General features: G+C 53.4%; 1 protein-coding gene across 1 annotated transcript in view; it reads left to right on the plus strand.

Annotated features, from left to right (window-relative positions):
• HS3ST6 (heparan sulfate-glucosamine 3-sulfotransferase 6) overlaps positions 1 to 13,178 on the plus strand; it is a 28,639-nt gene extending 15,461 nt beyond the window's left edge. Inside the window, exon 2 of the mRNA XM_071760946.1 lies at positions 12,313 to 13,178. Within this exon, the coding sequence (XP_071617047.1) occupies positions 12,313 to 12,931 (619 nt within the window). The 3' untranslated portion in view covers positions 12,932 to 13,178. The remainder of the gene's footprint in view (positions 1 to 12,312) is intronic.
• Positions 13,179 to 16,989: the final 3,811 nt, after the last annotated feature.

Below are 16,989 nucleotides of genomic sequence, written 5' to 3' on the forward strand. Positions count from 1 at the left end.
TCCTTTTTTCCTTCCTTTTTTCCTTCCTTTTTTCCTTCCTTTTTCCCTTCCTTTTTCCCTTCCTTTTTCCCTTCCTTTTTCCCTTCCTTTTTCCCTTCCTTTTTTCCTTTTTTTTCCTTTTTTCCTTTTTTTCTTTTTTCCTTTTTCTTTCCTTCCTTTTTTCCTTTTTTCCCCTTTTTTCCTTTTTTTTTCCTTTTTCCCTTCCTTTTCCCCTTTTTCTTTCCTTCCTTTTTTCCTTTTTTTTCTTTCCTTTTTTCCTTTTTCCCTCCCTCCCATCCCTTTTTCTCTATTCTAAGGACCTGTGCACCCCCCCTGACCCCTGCTCCTTGTGCTGAGCCCCTCCAGCTGCCCCCGGGGTCCCCTTGCTGAGGGCTTTGTCCCCAGGGGTGACTCCAGGCTCCCTGGGGCTGGTGACATTTGCTTTTCCTTCACCTTTTACCCCTCCCTTGGCCAGGATCCTCCCCCACGTGGCAACCAGCTCTGGCTCCCAGGGGAGCTGCAGCTGGGACAATCCTGCTGGTGTCCCAGGGAGATGTCCCAGGGGAGGGGTGATCTACACCTGCAGCACAGCCCTTTATTAGACACCAGAGAATCCACCCAGGATGGGCTCAGCCACGTTGTGAGAGAGCCCTGGGCAGAGGGGTGGCTGCTGTAGGGTTTCTCTCTGCTTCTGGCCCTAAATGAATCCCCAGGGATGAGGGGCTGGGAGCTGCTGGTGGCTCCTGCCTGAGGTCAGACCAAAATCCCCTCCCCACACCAGGGGGGTCTCGGTCTTTGTAAAAATGAGGGGGGGAAGGGGGGTCCCATCTGGGTTGAGACCCCCCCCCGGCATCCCTACAGCACAGACCCCGATGCAGATGTCCCATACTGGTGGGGTGTGTGTGGGGGGTTTCCCTGCTGGAACCCCATGGTTGGACTCAGGGAGCTTTTCCAAGGTTTTTCCCAACCCGAGTAATTCCTGGCTGTGAGGCAGGGAGGTGACAGGATGGTGGCAGAGCTTTGGGGCAGCTCCTCCTGGGCTGCTCACTGCCCAGTTTTCAGATGTAGGGATGAAAATCCAACCTCCTGCTTCCTGGAAGGGCAGGAATTCTGGTGACTGGAACCAGTGGAAATCAAACCAAGTGTGTATTATCCTTGCTGTGTCTGTGGGGAAAGGCAGTGCAGGATTTATCCCCCTCCAGCAGCAACCCCAAAAGCAGATCTCAGCTTCTGCCAGCTCCAAGCTTCAACCTCTGCTGCCTTCTGAGGGCTTAAGGGCTGTCCCCAACATGTATGGTGACAAATCAGAACTTGGGAGCCAACAAAATGCCCTTTCAGCTCCTTTTTCCATAACCCTGAGCCTGGGCTTTTGCAGAAATGTCCTTTTTCTGCTCCAGCTTCTCTGCAGAGGCAGCTTAGCCCAACCCAAGGGTCCTTTTTTTGTGGGGCTGGGGCCTGCTGGGTGCTCACTGCTTTATTTCCTTATGAAAATGTAATTTGGGGACAAGCCAGCAGTGGCTGTCCCAGAGCCTGCTCTGACCCTGGGGACATCTGGCCTGGCTGCTGTTGGGAACCAAAGCCCAAAAAGTGGCAGAAGCTCCAGGAAGGAATTTCTTGGTGGCCAGGGCCACCTGCCTGGGGTGCTGGTTCCCTGAATGGGAAAGATTAGGGACTCTTTCCCAACTCCTGCAAAGGGATTCTAGTTGCAAACAGCTTCTTTCTCCTTTCTTGGCAACCTGGCCACCCAAACACCCTGGTGCTGGGCAGGGCCTGGAGAACCTGAAGCCCAAGGAAACCAAGTCCTGATGGGGCCGGTGTGGATGGGATGGGGTTTTGGGGTTTGGGGTTGTGCTGGGATTGCCTTGGCTGCAGCTGATCCTGGCAATGTGCAAACTTCCTATTTTTGATCCTTGTCCTCCAGCAGATCCATCTGGAATGGGCTGGGGGGGCTCGGAGGTGGCCAGGGGAGTGGGGACAGACAGTCCCTGGGATTGCTTAAGCCACATTTCCTTAGGAAAGCAGGCTAAAAATAACCCAGATCCCATCCCTTCCCACAAGCAGCTCCTCCTGCCACAACCCAATGCTTTTCCAGTGAGTTGTCCCTGCAGGAGGGAGGGAGAGAGAGGGGGGGAACCCCAGCACCAGGCTGAGAGACCCAAACCTGCTGGGATGCTGGGATCCTGCACCCCACTCCATCCTTGGCCGTGGAGATGCCAACTGCTCCAGCTGGAGAAACCCCTGTATTCCCAGAGCCTTCCTGATGTCTCCACAACCTTTTCTCTGAAGCTGGAGCTGCAGCTTTGATTCTTTTTTCTTTTTTTTCTTTTTTTTTTTCCTCAGCAGCAAAGTGCGTAATCCACCCACGCTGCCTCCTCCGTGGGGGATTTCCTTTGCCTGGGGACCATCTGAGCATCCAAAGGTGGGAAGGGGGGAAAAGGGGGGGCTGCTGCTGCCCTGCTGGGCACCCAGCACCATCCCAGCATCTCCCAGCCTTGCTGCCTGGGCTTAACTGGGTTTCTGGGCCTTCTCCCTTATCTCTGGAGCAAAGATTTGTTCGTTCTTGCTGGAGGAGGAGAAGGGGCTGAGCAGGGTTGTTGGGGAGAAGGGTGCTCCAGGGTGGGGTGTTCTCTCTCAAGGACTCTCCTTTCCCACTCCCACCCTTCCTTTCCCTTCTTCTGCCTAAATCATAGAATCCCAGGTGTTCCAGAGTTGGAATATTCAACCCCATCCAGTTCCATGGGCAGGGACACCTCCCCCAGCCCAGGGTGCTCCAAGCCCCATCCAAGCTTCAGCACTGCCAGGGATGGGGCAGCCACAGCTTCTGGGGGTCAGCACCCACACCCCAAAGAATTTTCTTCCTAAGATCCCATCTCCATCTCCCCTCTCCCAATTTAAATTGGAAAATCTCCCATGAGATGCTACAGGATGTCCCTCCCTGCCCCTTGCCAAGGGATGGGATGGCACGGAGCCACTTGGGCTGTGGGATGGTGGTGGCTCCAGGGCAAAGCTCAGCTCTGTTCTTTGCCAGGAAGTGGGGCTTTTTCTGATAGTGAAAAGGAAAAAAAAAAAAAAAAAAAAAAAAAAAAAAAAAAAAAAAAAAAAAGAGCTAAATTTGTTTCCCATCTCCCCCCAGGCTGGGTTACAAATTCGACGCAGATGGGGAATCTTTTTTGTTTCTCTGGAAAACTGGATGTATTTTCCATCCCCACAAGAGCAGCCTGACAGCATTGGACCCTGAAACAAACCCCAAGCAATCCAGATTTCTGGGCTGTGTTGCTGAAGGATTTGGGGAAGGTGGAACTGCTCCTCCAGCCAGGAGCACCCTGAGCTGCAGCACCCAAACTTGTGTTTTGGGGAGCAGCTCCAGAGGGGAGAACTGGCTGGGTGCAGTGATGGTGACCATTCCAAAGGGGTCTGAAGTTGGAATTTCCTTCACTGAGCCCCAAATCCAGGAGGGAAGGGTGCAAAGTGGTGCAGGAACTGAAGGGACACAGGGGGTTGGATTGATGGGAAGGGTGGGACAAGGGGATGGGTTTCCAGTCAGAGAATCCCAGCACAGTTTGGGTTGGAGGGACCTTAAAGATCAGGTCAGGGACACTTCCCACAGCCCAGGGTGCTCCAAGCCCCATCCAACCTGGGCTGAGACACTGCCAGGGATGGAGCAACCTGGGCAACCTGTTCAACCCATTCTGCTCCTGCCCAGGGCTGCTGGGCACCACCTCAGCTGTGCAGGATGAAACCTTTCTCCTCTCAGGTGCATGGCTGGCACCTGGAAGGTGGCCAGGAAGAGGAGAAGGAGGTCTGGACATCTTGGCTTCCCTGCAGGCAGCTCTCTCTCCAGGGGTGGGGGGATAACCACCACTTTTGGAGGGGTGAAGCCAGGGGTAACCCAGTGCTGCCTGTTCCAGGCCATCAGGCAGATGCCAGGGCCAGGTGGGCAGCAGCCCCTCCATCCCTCACCCATCCAAGCTGTCAGAGGCATTAGAGCAGCCCTGGGGAGATGGGAGCAGCCAAGATCCTCCAGCAGCTCTGGGACATCTGCTCCTGGCCCCCAGCAGCCCCCAGCAGCCCCCAGTAGCCCCCAGTAGCCCCCAGCAGAGAGGGTCCCCAAGCCATGGCCAAGAGCTGACACTGCAGGTGATGCCACTCAGCTTGCCAGCTCCTCAACCCTGCCCTCAGGTATTTGCACCAATATGGGGCTTTTCCTTTCCTTGTAGGACCAAACCCTACAGCTCGTGCATCACTTTGGGTGGTTGGTTGGAGCTGGTGTGTGCTCAGAGCAGCCCAGCACCACGGGTGAGGGCAGGATGGGAGCTGCTGGCTCCTGTCCTCCTGCCTGGTGGCTGTGGCAGCTCCTGGGAAGGGGTTTGGATGCTGTGGGGCACTGGGGTGGGATCATAGAATCCTAGAACTGGCTGGGCTGGAAGGGACCTCAGAGCTCATCAAGTCCAACCCTTGATCCACTCCCCCCGTGGTTCCCAGCCCATGGCACTGAGTGCCACATCCAGGCTCTTTGGAAATATCTCCAGGGATGGAGAATCCACCCCTTCCCTGGGCAGCCCATTCCAATGTCTGATCATCGTCTCTGTAAAGAATTTCTTCCTAATATCCAACCTAAACCTCCCCTGGCAGAGCTGAAGCTCTGCCAGGGGAGGTTTAGGTTGGATATTAGGAAAAAATTCTTAAGATCATGGCTTCTTGTCTTACTGATACCTGCCTGGGAAAAGAGCCCAACCCCCCCCTGGCTCCAACCTCCTTTCAGGGAGTTGGAGAGAGTGATGAGGTCTCCCCTGAGCCTCCTCTTCTCCAGCCTCAACACCCCCAGCTCCCTCAGCCTCTCCTCATAGGATCTGTGTTCTATGGATGCTCTGGTCAGGCTGGGATGGAGCAGGGCTGAGCACCCTTTGAAGGAGGTTCTGTTCAGGGGGGGTGAGGTGCACTTTCAGCAGAGCTTTCAGCAAGCTTTATGTTCCCCAAAACCTTTGTGGACCTGGCCAAGAGAGCTTAAAACTGTCACTGGGAACGGGGCTGATGGATTTCTGTGGCTTCATCACACAGACCTCAGCTCTGGCTCTGGTTGCTGGGTGAGGACTGATTTATGTTTGCTTAGGTAGAAACGAGACAGTTTTGGATGCATTTCAGAAGGTGGTGGGTTTGAAGCTCAGGGCTGGTTGAGCAGGGGAGAGCCAGGCTGGGAAAGGGTTGCAGAAACCTCCCTGAAATGCTGGTGGTGGAGTTGCCACGGGTGGAGTGGGCAGATGGGGGTGGGAGAGGGGTCACTGTGGTGCCAAGGTTGGGGTCTTGCCTTGCTTGGAGCATCTTTGGCTTCTAAGTCCTCATTTCCAAGCAGAGCAACCCAAAACTGGGAGTGAAAGGTGCTGTGGGCAGGAGGATTACTTGAAAATTGCTCACGTTGAAGTTTTTCTTTGTTTGAAATAAGGACTGGGGGAAGTTTTGCTGCTTGATTTACCAGCTGGAGGAGGACCTGGGGTTCCTCATTTTGGGAGCTGCAGAAAGTGCAAATTTCCCATTTTTCGCCATTTAAAAGAGAGGAAACGGTAAAGAGAAAAAAAAAAAAAAAAAAAGAAAAAAGAAAAAAAAAAAAAAAGACTTAAAAATATTTAAATGAATTATGATAGAAGCTGGGAGGTTGGGGGGGATCTCTTCTCCTCCCCAGAGCTGCTGGGGGTCCCTCCCTCTGCCCCCTCCTGCTGGGTGGGCTGGCTGTGCAGGGGCTGTGGATGGAGAAGAGCTCCCAAAGGGTTTTTTCCTCCCTGGAACACGTGTTGGAAAGGGACATCCTGGGAGCTGCCATCTGGAGAGCCCAGCACCCCCTTCCCCATGGCCCTGCGAGGGGCTGGGGGGGGGGCCAGCCCCATCCTGAGATCAAATAAACACAAACAGGGCTGAAATTATTCCTGGCTCTGGGGACTTGCCTCCTCAGCATCTGCTGATCAAATCAAAGCAGCTGTCAATCGGCAGACATGTGCGGATTCCTCCTCCTCCTCCTCCTCCTCTTCCTCCTCTTCCTCCCTCCCGCTGCTCCCGCACCTGCGGCAGGGATGGGATCGGGACCCACCTGGAGCTCCAGCCCAGGGCTGCTGGGGATGCCCCAACCTGCACCCCATCCCGGGGAGCCCCATCCCCCTGGAGGCACTGCAGGTCCTGCCTAATTAGCCTGATTAGCCTGAGCTCATTAGCTGCGAGCTGGTGGCTGGGGCTGGCACGGCGCCGTGGCCACTGTCGTCCCCAACCCCCCCGAGGATGTGACACCCCACGGATGCGTGGGGGTGGGGGCTGCTCTGGGAATCTTGGTGGATTTTGGCTCAAATGGGAGTGTGGAGGAAGCCGAGGTCCTGCAGGCAGCGCCAAAATTATAGAGAATTAGGTATAAATATTATAATTATTATGTATAATAGTTTTAATAATATAATTATTATTAATAATAAATATATAAATATTTTTGTATAAAATATATAAATATATAATTATATATTATGTGTATAATATAAATATATAAAATATATAATTATATATTTATATATAATAGATAATATATTTATATATAAATTTAAATATATTATTATAATTATTATTATTATATATAATAATATATATAGTATATATACTATATATAAATTATTATATAATTTAGTGAAAACCAATACATGTATCTTTCTATTTGCAATCGAAAATGTAAGACCTGAGATTTTTTTTTTTTTTTTTTTTTTTTTTTTTTTTTTTCTTTTTTTTCTTTTTTTCTTTTTTTTAACCAATAAATTTTGCATCTGAATGGCCCGGAGCTCTCAGACTGGGGCCAACTGGTCTGGAAAAAACCTCTGGCCTTTAGAAGCACCTAAGGATGCTTTAACCACGTTGTGCCCGACCCGGGGGGGCCCTTCCCCTCCCCACCCTGTGGGGATGCAGCCCCACGCAGCTTTAGGAGTAAATTTTCCTTCTTTAGCGGAGCTCCCAAGGATTCCATTTCCCAGGGGTGGAAAATTTGTCAGCGGGGCCTTGCAGAAAAGCGTAATTTGTGTTTCCTCCTGCTCAGACACCGAGTCAGGTCATAAACCAGCAGCTGCCTGGCGAGGGCAGAGTGGATTTAAAAGGCTGATTTTGTTGAAAGGTGTAATAATCTGCCGGATTACTTGCTGGGGTAGCTGCGGGAAAATTTACTGCTTTGGAAAGAGATTATCAGCAGGCGCTGCCGCCGGCAGATTTTTCCCTTTTCTTTCCTAAAAGGAAGGAAGTTTTTCATTGAATTCCCGCTGCTGGCGCCCGCCAGCGATGCTCCCACCCCCGACCCCCCCTCCAAACCCACCCCATCAGCTCTCACGTTCTAGAAGAGGGAAAAAAAAAAAAAAATTATCCGGACGGTAACAATTTTATCTCCCCTCTTTCTTGAGGGCTGGGTTGGGGGGGGTGGGAGCAGACACGGCACCGGCACCGGACCTGCTCGGAACCTGGAGGTGCTGAGCTGGTGTGGGGCTCCCTGGGGATGCTGTGGGGATGCAGAACCAAGAGGAGACACGAACTTTCCAGGACTCCTGGACCAGCTCGCCAAGCCCCCAGGAAGGGGCTTTGCAAGGTGGCACCGGGGCTACCGTGGCCACCACCTCGTGGCGACCCGGACCCTGAGCATCCCCTCCTGCCAGCGGGGACAAAACCCGAGGTCCTGCATCCCCAGAGCCGAGTTGGTCCCTGGTAGAGAACGGAGCTGCAGCAGCTTCCCCGGAGCTCAGGGCCACTCGTGAGCTGAGTTTCCCCGTGCTTTGCAGTGGGGAGCAGCGCGGGGCTGGGTGGGGGCTTGCAGGGAGAGGGGGGTTGGGTTGGTTTTGTTGGATTTCATTCCCCTGGAAGGGAGGGAGGGAGGGATGGAGGAAGGGCCGTGGCGGGCTGGGGCAGCTAAACCCTTTAATTGTGTGCAATGAAGGCTGACAGTGCCGAGGAGCGGCCTTTAAAGGGGGTACTGAACCTTTAATTCCTGAATAAATCATCTCCAGTCTGTTGCTCCTTCATCTGCAAGCTGTTTGAGCGCGGGGACATATTCACTGCCGGGAAAGGGTCATTTGGAGATCAGAGCCCTCGATTGACCCGGGTCACAGGCAAGACACCTGCCACAGGCTGTCCCCGTGGCCCCGGGACTCGGGAATCAAAGGGACACGGGGGAAGGAGCCGCCAGAAGAGGATTTCTAATTGCTGCCCTGCCCCTATTCCGGAGGGATGGAGAGAGCTCTGCCCGCACCCAGCCCCAGCCCAGCACCCCCAAATCCCCCCGAGGCAGGGCACGTGCCACCCCGCGTTTTGGGGAGGGTTTCTGGGGATTCACCTCCTTGGTCTGTTCCTCCCCTCTTTCAACCCAAGCAGGGGGTTTGGTGTTGTTTTTTATTTTGTTCGAACCCCATCTCTGCTTCTTGTAAAGTGAAATGTTGCTGCTGGGAGTCATGGAACCCCAAAATGGTTTGGACTGGAAGGAAAATTCAAGGCCTGTCGTTTCCCACCCCCTGACAAGGGCAGGGACACCTCCCACAGCCCAGGATGCTCCAAGCCCCATCCAACCTTCAACACTGCCAGGGATGGGGCAGCCACAGCTTCTGGGGGCAACCAGGGGCTCAGCACCCTTCAATTAAAGAATTTCTTCCTAAATCTCCCCTCTCCCAGTTTAAAGCCATCCCCCCTCATGACGCTGGATGCCACGCAGGGATGCTCCAGGGAGCAAGACCCGGTCAGCCTCCGGGATGTTTCATGTAGCAAACCGTAATTAGGAGCAAAGAGCTGGGGGAGTGCCAAGGAGCATTAATAAATTATCTTCCTTGTTGTTAATTGACGTGTCTCGAGTCAGCCGCCGGTGGAGCTGGGGGCTCGGCTCCCCTTTCCAGGAGCATCACCGGCTCGTTATTGCCCTCATTAGCATATTCAGGTTCCCCTGCTTAAAGCCAATTAGCTCCCGACCAGGCCTGATTGGGAAGCCCTGGCCTCATTTGCACATTTTTGAATGGGTGGGAAAAAAAAAAAATAAAAAAAAAATCAAACCGAACGGAGGGAGCGCCGGGGGCTCTGTCTGCTCGGGGGGTGCTGGGGGCACCCGCTGCCTCCTCCGAAGGGGCAGGGGGGAGCTGGCAGTAATTAGGGATGAAAAGGAACACGGGCTAATTTGCTCCCGGTGGTGAGTTCAACCTTCCAAGGTTTGCAGTGGGGTTTTAACAAATGCGCTGCTGCTTCCACCTCCGGGAAAAAGGAGGGGATGGAGGAGGAGCTGAGGGGACAGCAGGGCTGCCACACATGTCCCCAACCCCCAGCAGTGTGCCCAGGTGGCCAAGAAGGCCAATGGCATCCTGGGCTGGCTCAGGAACAGCGTGGCCAGCAGGTCCAGGGAAGGGATTCTGCCCCTGTGCTCAGCCCTGGGGAGGCCACAGCTTGAGTCCTGTGTCCAGTTCTGGGCCCCTCAGCTCAGGAAGGAGATTGAGGTGCTGGAGCAGGTCCAAAGGAGGCAACTGGGCTGGGGAAGGGACTGGAGCACAGATCCTATGAGGAGAGGCTGAGGGAGCTGGGGGTGTTGAGGCTGGAGAAGAGGAGGCTCAGGGGAGACCTCATCACTCTCTCCAACTCCCTGAAAGGAGGCTGGAGCCAGGGGGGGGTTGGGCTCTTTTCCCAGGCAGGTATCAGTAAGACAAGAGGGCACAAGAGGTCTCAAGTTGTGCCAGGGGAGGTTTAGGTTGGACATGAGAAAGAATTTCTTTCTGGAGAGGGTGATCAGACATTGGAATGGGCTGCCCAGGGAAGGGGTGGATTCTCCATCCCTGGAGCTATTTCAAAAGAGCCTGGATGTGGCACTCAGTGCCATGGGCTGGGAACCACGGGGGGAGTGGAGCAAGGGTTGGACTTGATGAGCTCTGAGGTCCCTTCCAACCCAGCCCATTCTAGGATTCTGTGATTCTATGGGGAGCAGGGGGTCCGCTGTACCTTCCCCCGGGATTGTGGGGGGATATGGGGAGGAGGGGGTCACCCCCCCGGCAGCCGGGATGTCCTTGGCATAGCCAGGAGCAGGGGGGATCCATCCCTCCCGACATCCCATCCCCGGGGATGTTCCTTGCTTCCCTGCTTCCCAGTGAAATTCTGGATGCTGCGGAGGGAAAGGAAAGGACCAGTATGGAAAAGTTGCTGTAACTGGTCCCAGTTTAACAGCTTCATAGCTGCTGTGTGGCCACAAAGGCAGCCTTGTCCCTCCGGCTCTGATCAACCTTTTGGGGCGATTCATATGCAGATCCGGGGGGTACCGGGTGTCTGTCGGGAGAGGATAAATCTGTCCCCAGCCTTGTGTCCCCTCCCCTCCCCTTCTCCCGGTTCCAAACTGTTTTACATTTACACAGAAAAGGTCTGTCCCTCATTGAGCCGGGTCCGGGCAGCCTGTCACCCTGCCTTGCAGGGGGGGAGGTCCCCGGCACCCACTGGGTGCCCCTGGCCCGGCCCGGGTGGGTTTGTCCCCCCTGTCACCCATCTCATCACCTCGAAAGAGTCACTTTGGCCATGCAGAAAGCTCTCAGCTATGTCCCCTCTTGCAGAAATCCCTTCGCCTTTCAGTCCCTCTTACCTTTTTTTTTTCCCTATTTATTTATTTATTTTATTGTTTTTATTGTTTTTATTATTTTTATTTTATTTTTATTATTATTTTAATTGTTATTTTTCATTATTTTTATTTTTATTATTTTTATTATTTTTATTTTTTAGTTTTTATTTTATTTTATTATTTTAATTATTTTTGTTATTAGTTTTATTATTTTTATTATTTATTTTTTAATTTTTTTACCTTTTGAGTTTATTTTATTTTTTTATGACAGTGCTTGGTGGGTTGGTTTTTTTTTTTTCGTTTGTTCGTTTGCTGTTTGGGTTGTTTTTTTGGTTTTGCTTTGTTTTTAATAATTAAAGACCTTTCCCCTCCCATTTTCATAGAATCAACGGTTGAAAGGGACCTTAAAAGATCACAAACATCACCACCCCCCTGCTATTGGGGGGTGAGGGCAGGATTTCTTCTCCACTTTTCGTGAAAAAACAGAACGTGCAAGCCCTGATCCAGGCTGCACCCATCCCCCACACTTTACCGGGGGTTTTGGGGCCCCCCTTCCCGCTCCTGGCACGGGTGGGCTCCGTGGGCTCTGCTGGAGCCCCTGCCCGGCGGTTTGGGGTGGGCTGTGGGCAGAGCCCTCCCCAGGGATGCTCTGGGGCTGGAGACTTATTTATCAGCCAGGTTCTCCTCCGACGGGCACATCCCTTACCGCGGGCTCTCAGCTGGCTGCTGGGAGGAGTTTTTCCTCTGCAACCAAATCCTGAAGCAATTAACCCTAGGAAGTTATCCTGGCCCTTTTTTTTTTTTTTTTTTAAAGTCTGCTTTCATTACCTGCCTGCTCTGGCTGTTAATCTGTGTTTAATGCAGCTTTCTGCATTTTTATCAGGGCTGTGAGTTATTGCCCCTTGCTACCTCAAGAGAGGAGGTAATTAATCTAAGGGGGGGCCCCTGGGAGCACATCTGTAATCTGCAATTTCCTTCCCTGACTGGAAGAGAGGAGACATCCCAGAGAGGTCCCGGAGCCCTTGGAGAGGCATCCGAGAGCCCTCAGGGGGTGCCAAGGGGAGAGGAAGGTTTGGGGTTCACCTCTCTGTGACTGGGTCGTGGCTGTGGGTCCTGAGTGGGAGGTGGGACCACAGAGAACTGAGGGGGCTCCAGGATGATGCTGGCCCCCAGTTTGCAGCTCCTGGGGAGGTTCCCACGGGATGTCACTGCCCCATTGCTGTCCCCAGAGAGGGGACCCAGAGTTGTGGCTGTGCTGGCAGGAGAAGGTCCCTGCAGGGGGAGGGGAATCCATAAGTGCCTTTTTCCTCTTGTTTGGGGGAGAGAGTTGTGCAGAGCCCAGCATCATCACAAATGCTTTTAATCAAGTGTTCTTTCCTGCGTCCAGGGGAAAAAAAATCCCAGAAACCTCAAGTCTTTTCCCGTTACATAAAGAACAGATGCTGCCTGGTCTGTCTTGTCCCCTCCTGCCTGGGGACCCAGCTCTCCTGAGATGGGGATCCCTGAAACATCACATCCTAGCCCAAAAGGTCACTTCCAAGAGCTGCAGCCCAGTGGGAAGCTCCATCCTCATCCTCATCCTCATCCTCATCCTCATCCTCATCCTCATCCTCATCCTCATCCTCATCCTCATCCTCCTGCTCCACCACCGTTCCCCCAGGGACACCCCAAGGGGGGTTTTGGAGCACTCCTTGCCCCAGGGTGGCATCAGGTCAAGAGCAACCATATTTCAAGCCCTGACTCGTGTCCCTTTCTGTCCCCAGGAGCCTGATGCCACGGACCCTGGAGGGCCAGATCACCATGGAGAAGACCCCCAGCTACTTCGTCACCAAGGAGGCACCGCGGCGCATCTACAGCATGTCCAGGGACACCAAGCTGATCGTGGTGGTGAGGAACCCGGTCACCCGGGCCATCTCGGACTACACCCAGACCCTCTCCAAAAACCCTTCCATCCCCAGCTTCCAGGCCCTGGCCTTCAAAAACCTCAGCACGGGGCTGATCGACACGAGTTGGAGCGCGGTGAGGATCGGGATCTACGCCAAGCACCTGGATAACTGGCTCCAGTATTTCCCCCTCTCCAAATTCCTCTTTGTCAGCGGGGAGAGGCTCGTCAGTGACCCGGCGGGGGAGATGGGGCGTGTCCAGGACTTTCTGGGGCTCCAGAGGGTGGTGACAGCCAAACATTTCTTTTTTAATGAGACCAAGGGTTTCCCCTGCCTGAAGAAGCCGGAGGGCAGCAGCAAACCCCGCTGCCTGGGGAAGTCCAAGGGGAGACCTCACCCCAAAATCGATGCTCAGGTGGTCCAGCGCCTGCGGGAGTTTTACAGACCCTTCAACATGAAGTTTTATCAGATGACAGGGCAGGATTTTGGGTGGGACTGAGCCTGCCCAGCAGTGTGTGCTCCAGGGATGCTCGTGGCCACCCTCCCAGCAACCTCCTCCCTTCTTTCTAATTTATATTGGACCCTTTCTGGCAAAAAACAAACAAAAAAAAAGGACCCTTCTGGAGTAGAGAGAGATATTTAAGAAATAAAACCACAGATGATCCCTCTTCCCCTTCCTGAGCAAATTAAATATTCTTCCACATAAATCTTGCTAATCTCTAGAAACTGTGACCCTTCCGGGTGGGGAGTGGGGGTGGATGAGTGAGGACGATGGCTCTGCCACCCACAATAAAAGCTTTGGAAACCTCTTGGTCTCCTGGACGTGCAGCTGGTGGTTTTTTGCTCAAGCAAATTGCAGCAGCTGCCGTAGGGTGTTGGGTGAGGGTGGCAGAGCAGCAGCCCCCAGGTTTTGCAGCCAGAAAATACTCTGCAGGAACGGCCTAGTTAAGAAAAACTCCAAATGTCAGTAGGTTTGCATAAATGGAAAAATCCAAGGAGAGGGAGTTGGGCATCACATACTTTGTGGGTTTTTTGGTGTTTTTTTTTTTCTTTTGGTAACCCAGCTGATCAAGGAGGGGGTTTCTCCCCCCCTCGGATGAAGTTCCCCCCCCTTCTCCAAATTCACTCAACCAGAGCAGACAAAAGCCCCAAACTCTGACCTTTCTGTTCAATAATCTCAATAGATTTTCCAACCTGCAGCCAGGGAGGGCCATCAGGGGAGGCTGCAGAAATTAGTTTAATCTGAATTAACGCGTTTTCCCTTAATTAAAGATGGGGGAAAAAAAAAACAAAACAACATTTAATTAGCCTCTAATATCTTATTAGTAACTTGTGTTTGTCTCTTTAATGAGCTAATTACGTGTTTTCGGGGCCCCCGGGGCCTTGAGTTGTTTGCAAATATCCTTTGGCTGAGCTTTGCTCCATCCTGCAGCATCCCCGAGGTGACCGTGTCCCCAGAGGTGTCCTGCCACCCCCTCCCCTCCTCGCTGCTGCTCTCGGGGGGTGACAAAGGTGACATTTGTCCCTTCCCCTGGGGTGCACCCCGGGAACCGACCCCACTCATCCCAGCGGGGGGGTAGGGAGGGTTGGTTTTGGTGCTTTGCTGGGGCAGCCCCCGGGCTCAGCTCGTTGTTGCTGGGACACGAGTGGGGATGGGGCTGAGGTGATCCCCGAGCTCAGCGCAAACCGTCGCGTGTTTCTGCGTGATGAGCGGGACGCGGCGGTGCGGGTCCGTGGGGACCCCGCGGTGTCAGTCCGTCCGTGCAGCGTTGGGGACAGCGGCAGATGCCACCAGCGTGGTGACAGAGCCTGGGGGTTTAGGGCCAGTGCTAAGAAACTGGGATGCTGTAAAAAAAAAAAAAAAAAAAAAAAATACAGCGAGAAGAGATGGATTCTGCCTTGGTTTTCTGCCGCTTGAAACCCCGGAGCCCTCGGAGCGGTGATGCCATCCCCGGGCTCCGCATCCCATGCCCGGTGCGGGTCCCCCCCGGCCACGTCCCCCCCTCCCCGGGTCACCGACCCGCTGGGGACTGGATGTCGAGCGGCTGGAGCCTGTTGTCACCCTGGCTGGCAGCTCGGCGTGATGGACTGCGCTTTGCTTGTTTAGGTTTTGTTTCCAGCCACGACATTCGACCAAATTATTCTCCGCCGAGGGCTTTAAAGTTTCCCAAGTGCCTGTGAAAGGCTGGAAACGCTGATAGTGATCCTATTTCTCAGCTGAGTGACTGCATTCAGCCCCAGCCCTATTGATATGCAAAACGTTAAGGGTCCCGGCTCTAAAGATGGTTTCTGTCTGCCCTGTGAAAAGGAACCATACTTTTTTAAAGCCCGGGCCTTTCTAAAGCCGCACAATGCCATATAGACTATGCCATTTAGAGCATCTGAAGCGACCCAAAATGTATTGAAAGCTTGCTTTGCGGCCTCATTAAGACTCCTCAATAGGTTCTGGCAAATACCGTGCCAGGGCTGACCGCATGGATTAAGACTTTTGAAGTGTTACACAAACCCCCTGCTTAAACTAATTGCTGCCCCGCAGCTCAGGAGGTCAAGTATTTGTATTCATTGCCTCCGAGAGGAGCCACTTCTGGGGCTGGCCAGGTGAAGCCTGCACTTCATTACACCAGGACAATAAAAGAGGCTTTGGTTTGGATGGATGAAACCGCCCGGCTCTTGCTCCAAGCCCACGGCACGGGTTTGTGTCCACCAGGGCAGAGTTTTGGGTCTTTTCCATCAATTTCCAGAGTCCCAGCAGAGCGATGCGATGAGATGAGATGCGATGTGATGTGATGAGATGCTCTTCCACCCGGAGCTGCTGGGTGAGGGATGCTGGCCCTGCCAGGATTGCTCTCCGGTCACCTGCGGCACACGGGACACAGCTCCCAGGTCCCACTCGCGATGTTTTGGGGTGTGGGTCCCTGTAGTGTTACGGGGGGGTTCTGCTGGAGAAGCTCTGTCGGTGCGCAAGGGAGGGGGAGCGGGCATCGCTCCAGCAGGCGTTGCTTTCAGTCGCGACACGTCGCGATGTGTCATTCCCCAGGGCTGCGTGGGTTCCCTGCGCTGGCAGGAGGAGGATTCCATCCCGTCCTGGTGCAAATTGTGTTTCTCTTTTCTATCCAGAGGTGAAACCGCTGCCTCAGCCCCTTGTTAAAAAGGAGATTTAAAGCAAATCGGCAGTGGATGTTCCCAAGGTGTCCGCTGACGCCTGGCTGGGGACATTCCACCCCTCTTGTGCCACTTCCCCGAGAGCCCAGGGCTGCGGAGAAAAAGAAATTTTGCTTTTTTTTTTTTTTTTTATTGTAGGCTTTTTGGGGGAGCTGCAGAAACGCCGTTGGGGCACCAGGTTAAATACGGGAAGTGCCAGAGCCAGAGAGCAGCGGAGCTCCAGCATTCCTGCCAAGTGTGAAACGAAGCTTTCATCCCCGGCTCAGTTTACCAAAGTTTCCATTTCTAACCCCATTTTTGTTTTGAAAATCCGGCTATCCAAAAGGTTGTGGTTCCTGGGCCTCCCCCTCCACCCCGACCGTTCCACAAGCCAAGAAGAGCTGGGTTGCAAGAGCTTTCCAAAAATTTTATTGACTCCTTTTTCTCTCCTACCAGATTTAGGAGGACAGAAGGGAACGAACAAAAATAGGGGGGGAAAAAAAAAAAAAAAAAAAGCTCCAAAAGGAAGCAATTACAACTTCCCTGCCTGTGCCTGGCTCTGCAGGGCTGATCTGCAATTACACATTTCAGCTTGATGTGCCCTGGGAATATTTTATAACCTTTAATAGGGAAAGCCACGTTATTCCTTGAAAATACCCCACCCATTCCCTGCCTGCTGGAGGGCTTGGGGCCACATCAGCCCCACAACACCTCCCCCAGGTGGGATTCATCCTGCCTGGGCCATGGGAGCACCTGGGGGCTATAAATGAGGGGAGTTGGGGGGGCTGAGCCATCCCTGCAGGACCTGCCCCAGCTTTGGAGGTTGCAAAGGGTGTCCCGGTTTGGGGAGGAGGAGATGAGGTTGGTAAGAGGAGGTGCTGGGGGGGGTTGGCATCCTCTGGGGGGGCTGTAGGGGCAGGGGGGGTGTTTGAGGATGGAGCAGTGTTGGTTGCATGTGATGGGTGTTGCTGCATCTCGAGTGTTGTGGGGTCTGCTTGGGGTCTCCAGGAGGAATTTTGATTTTTCTTGGTGTGGTCCTGTGTCTCCTGGGGGTTTGAGGGCTTGCCCTGGAGCTACTGGTGCTTCTTGGGTGGAACAGGGGGGTCCAGTGGCTCTGCTGGAGTGGGACAGTCTACAGTGACAGGGTAGAGACCATTGCCTGCAAACCTCTGTCTTGGTTTGGGTTCAAGGAATGTCCAGGGCTCTGGTGCTGCTTGCCCCAGGGTTCAGTGTGGTGGCCACCCTGGAGCCACCCTTTGTGGCCCCTTTGTGTCCCCTCTCTTCCTGCAAAGCCCCCAGGAACCAGGGCTGCCAACTCCACCACCTTGTGCTCTGCTTCCCACCTTGAAGTGATCCCAAGACCCAGAATAAACTCAGGCTCTGTTGTTCCCCAACAGCCAAGAAAATGCCCACACT

This window comes from Heliangelus exortis, chromosome 17, assembly GCF_036169615.1.
Source record: "Heliangelus exortis chromosome 17, bHelExo1.hap1, whole genome shotgun sequence".
Classification (NCBI taxonomy): Eukaryota; Metazoa; Chordata; class Aves; order Apodiformes; family Trochilidae; genus Heliangelus; species Heliangelus exortis.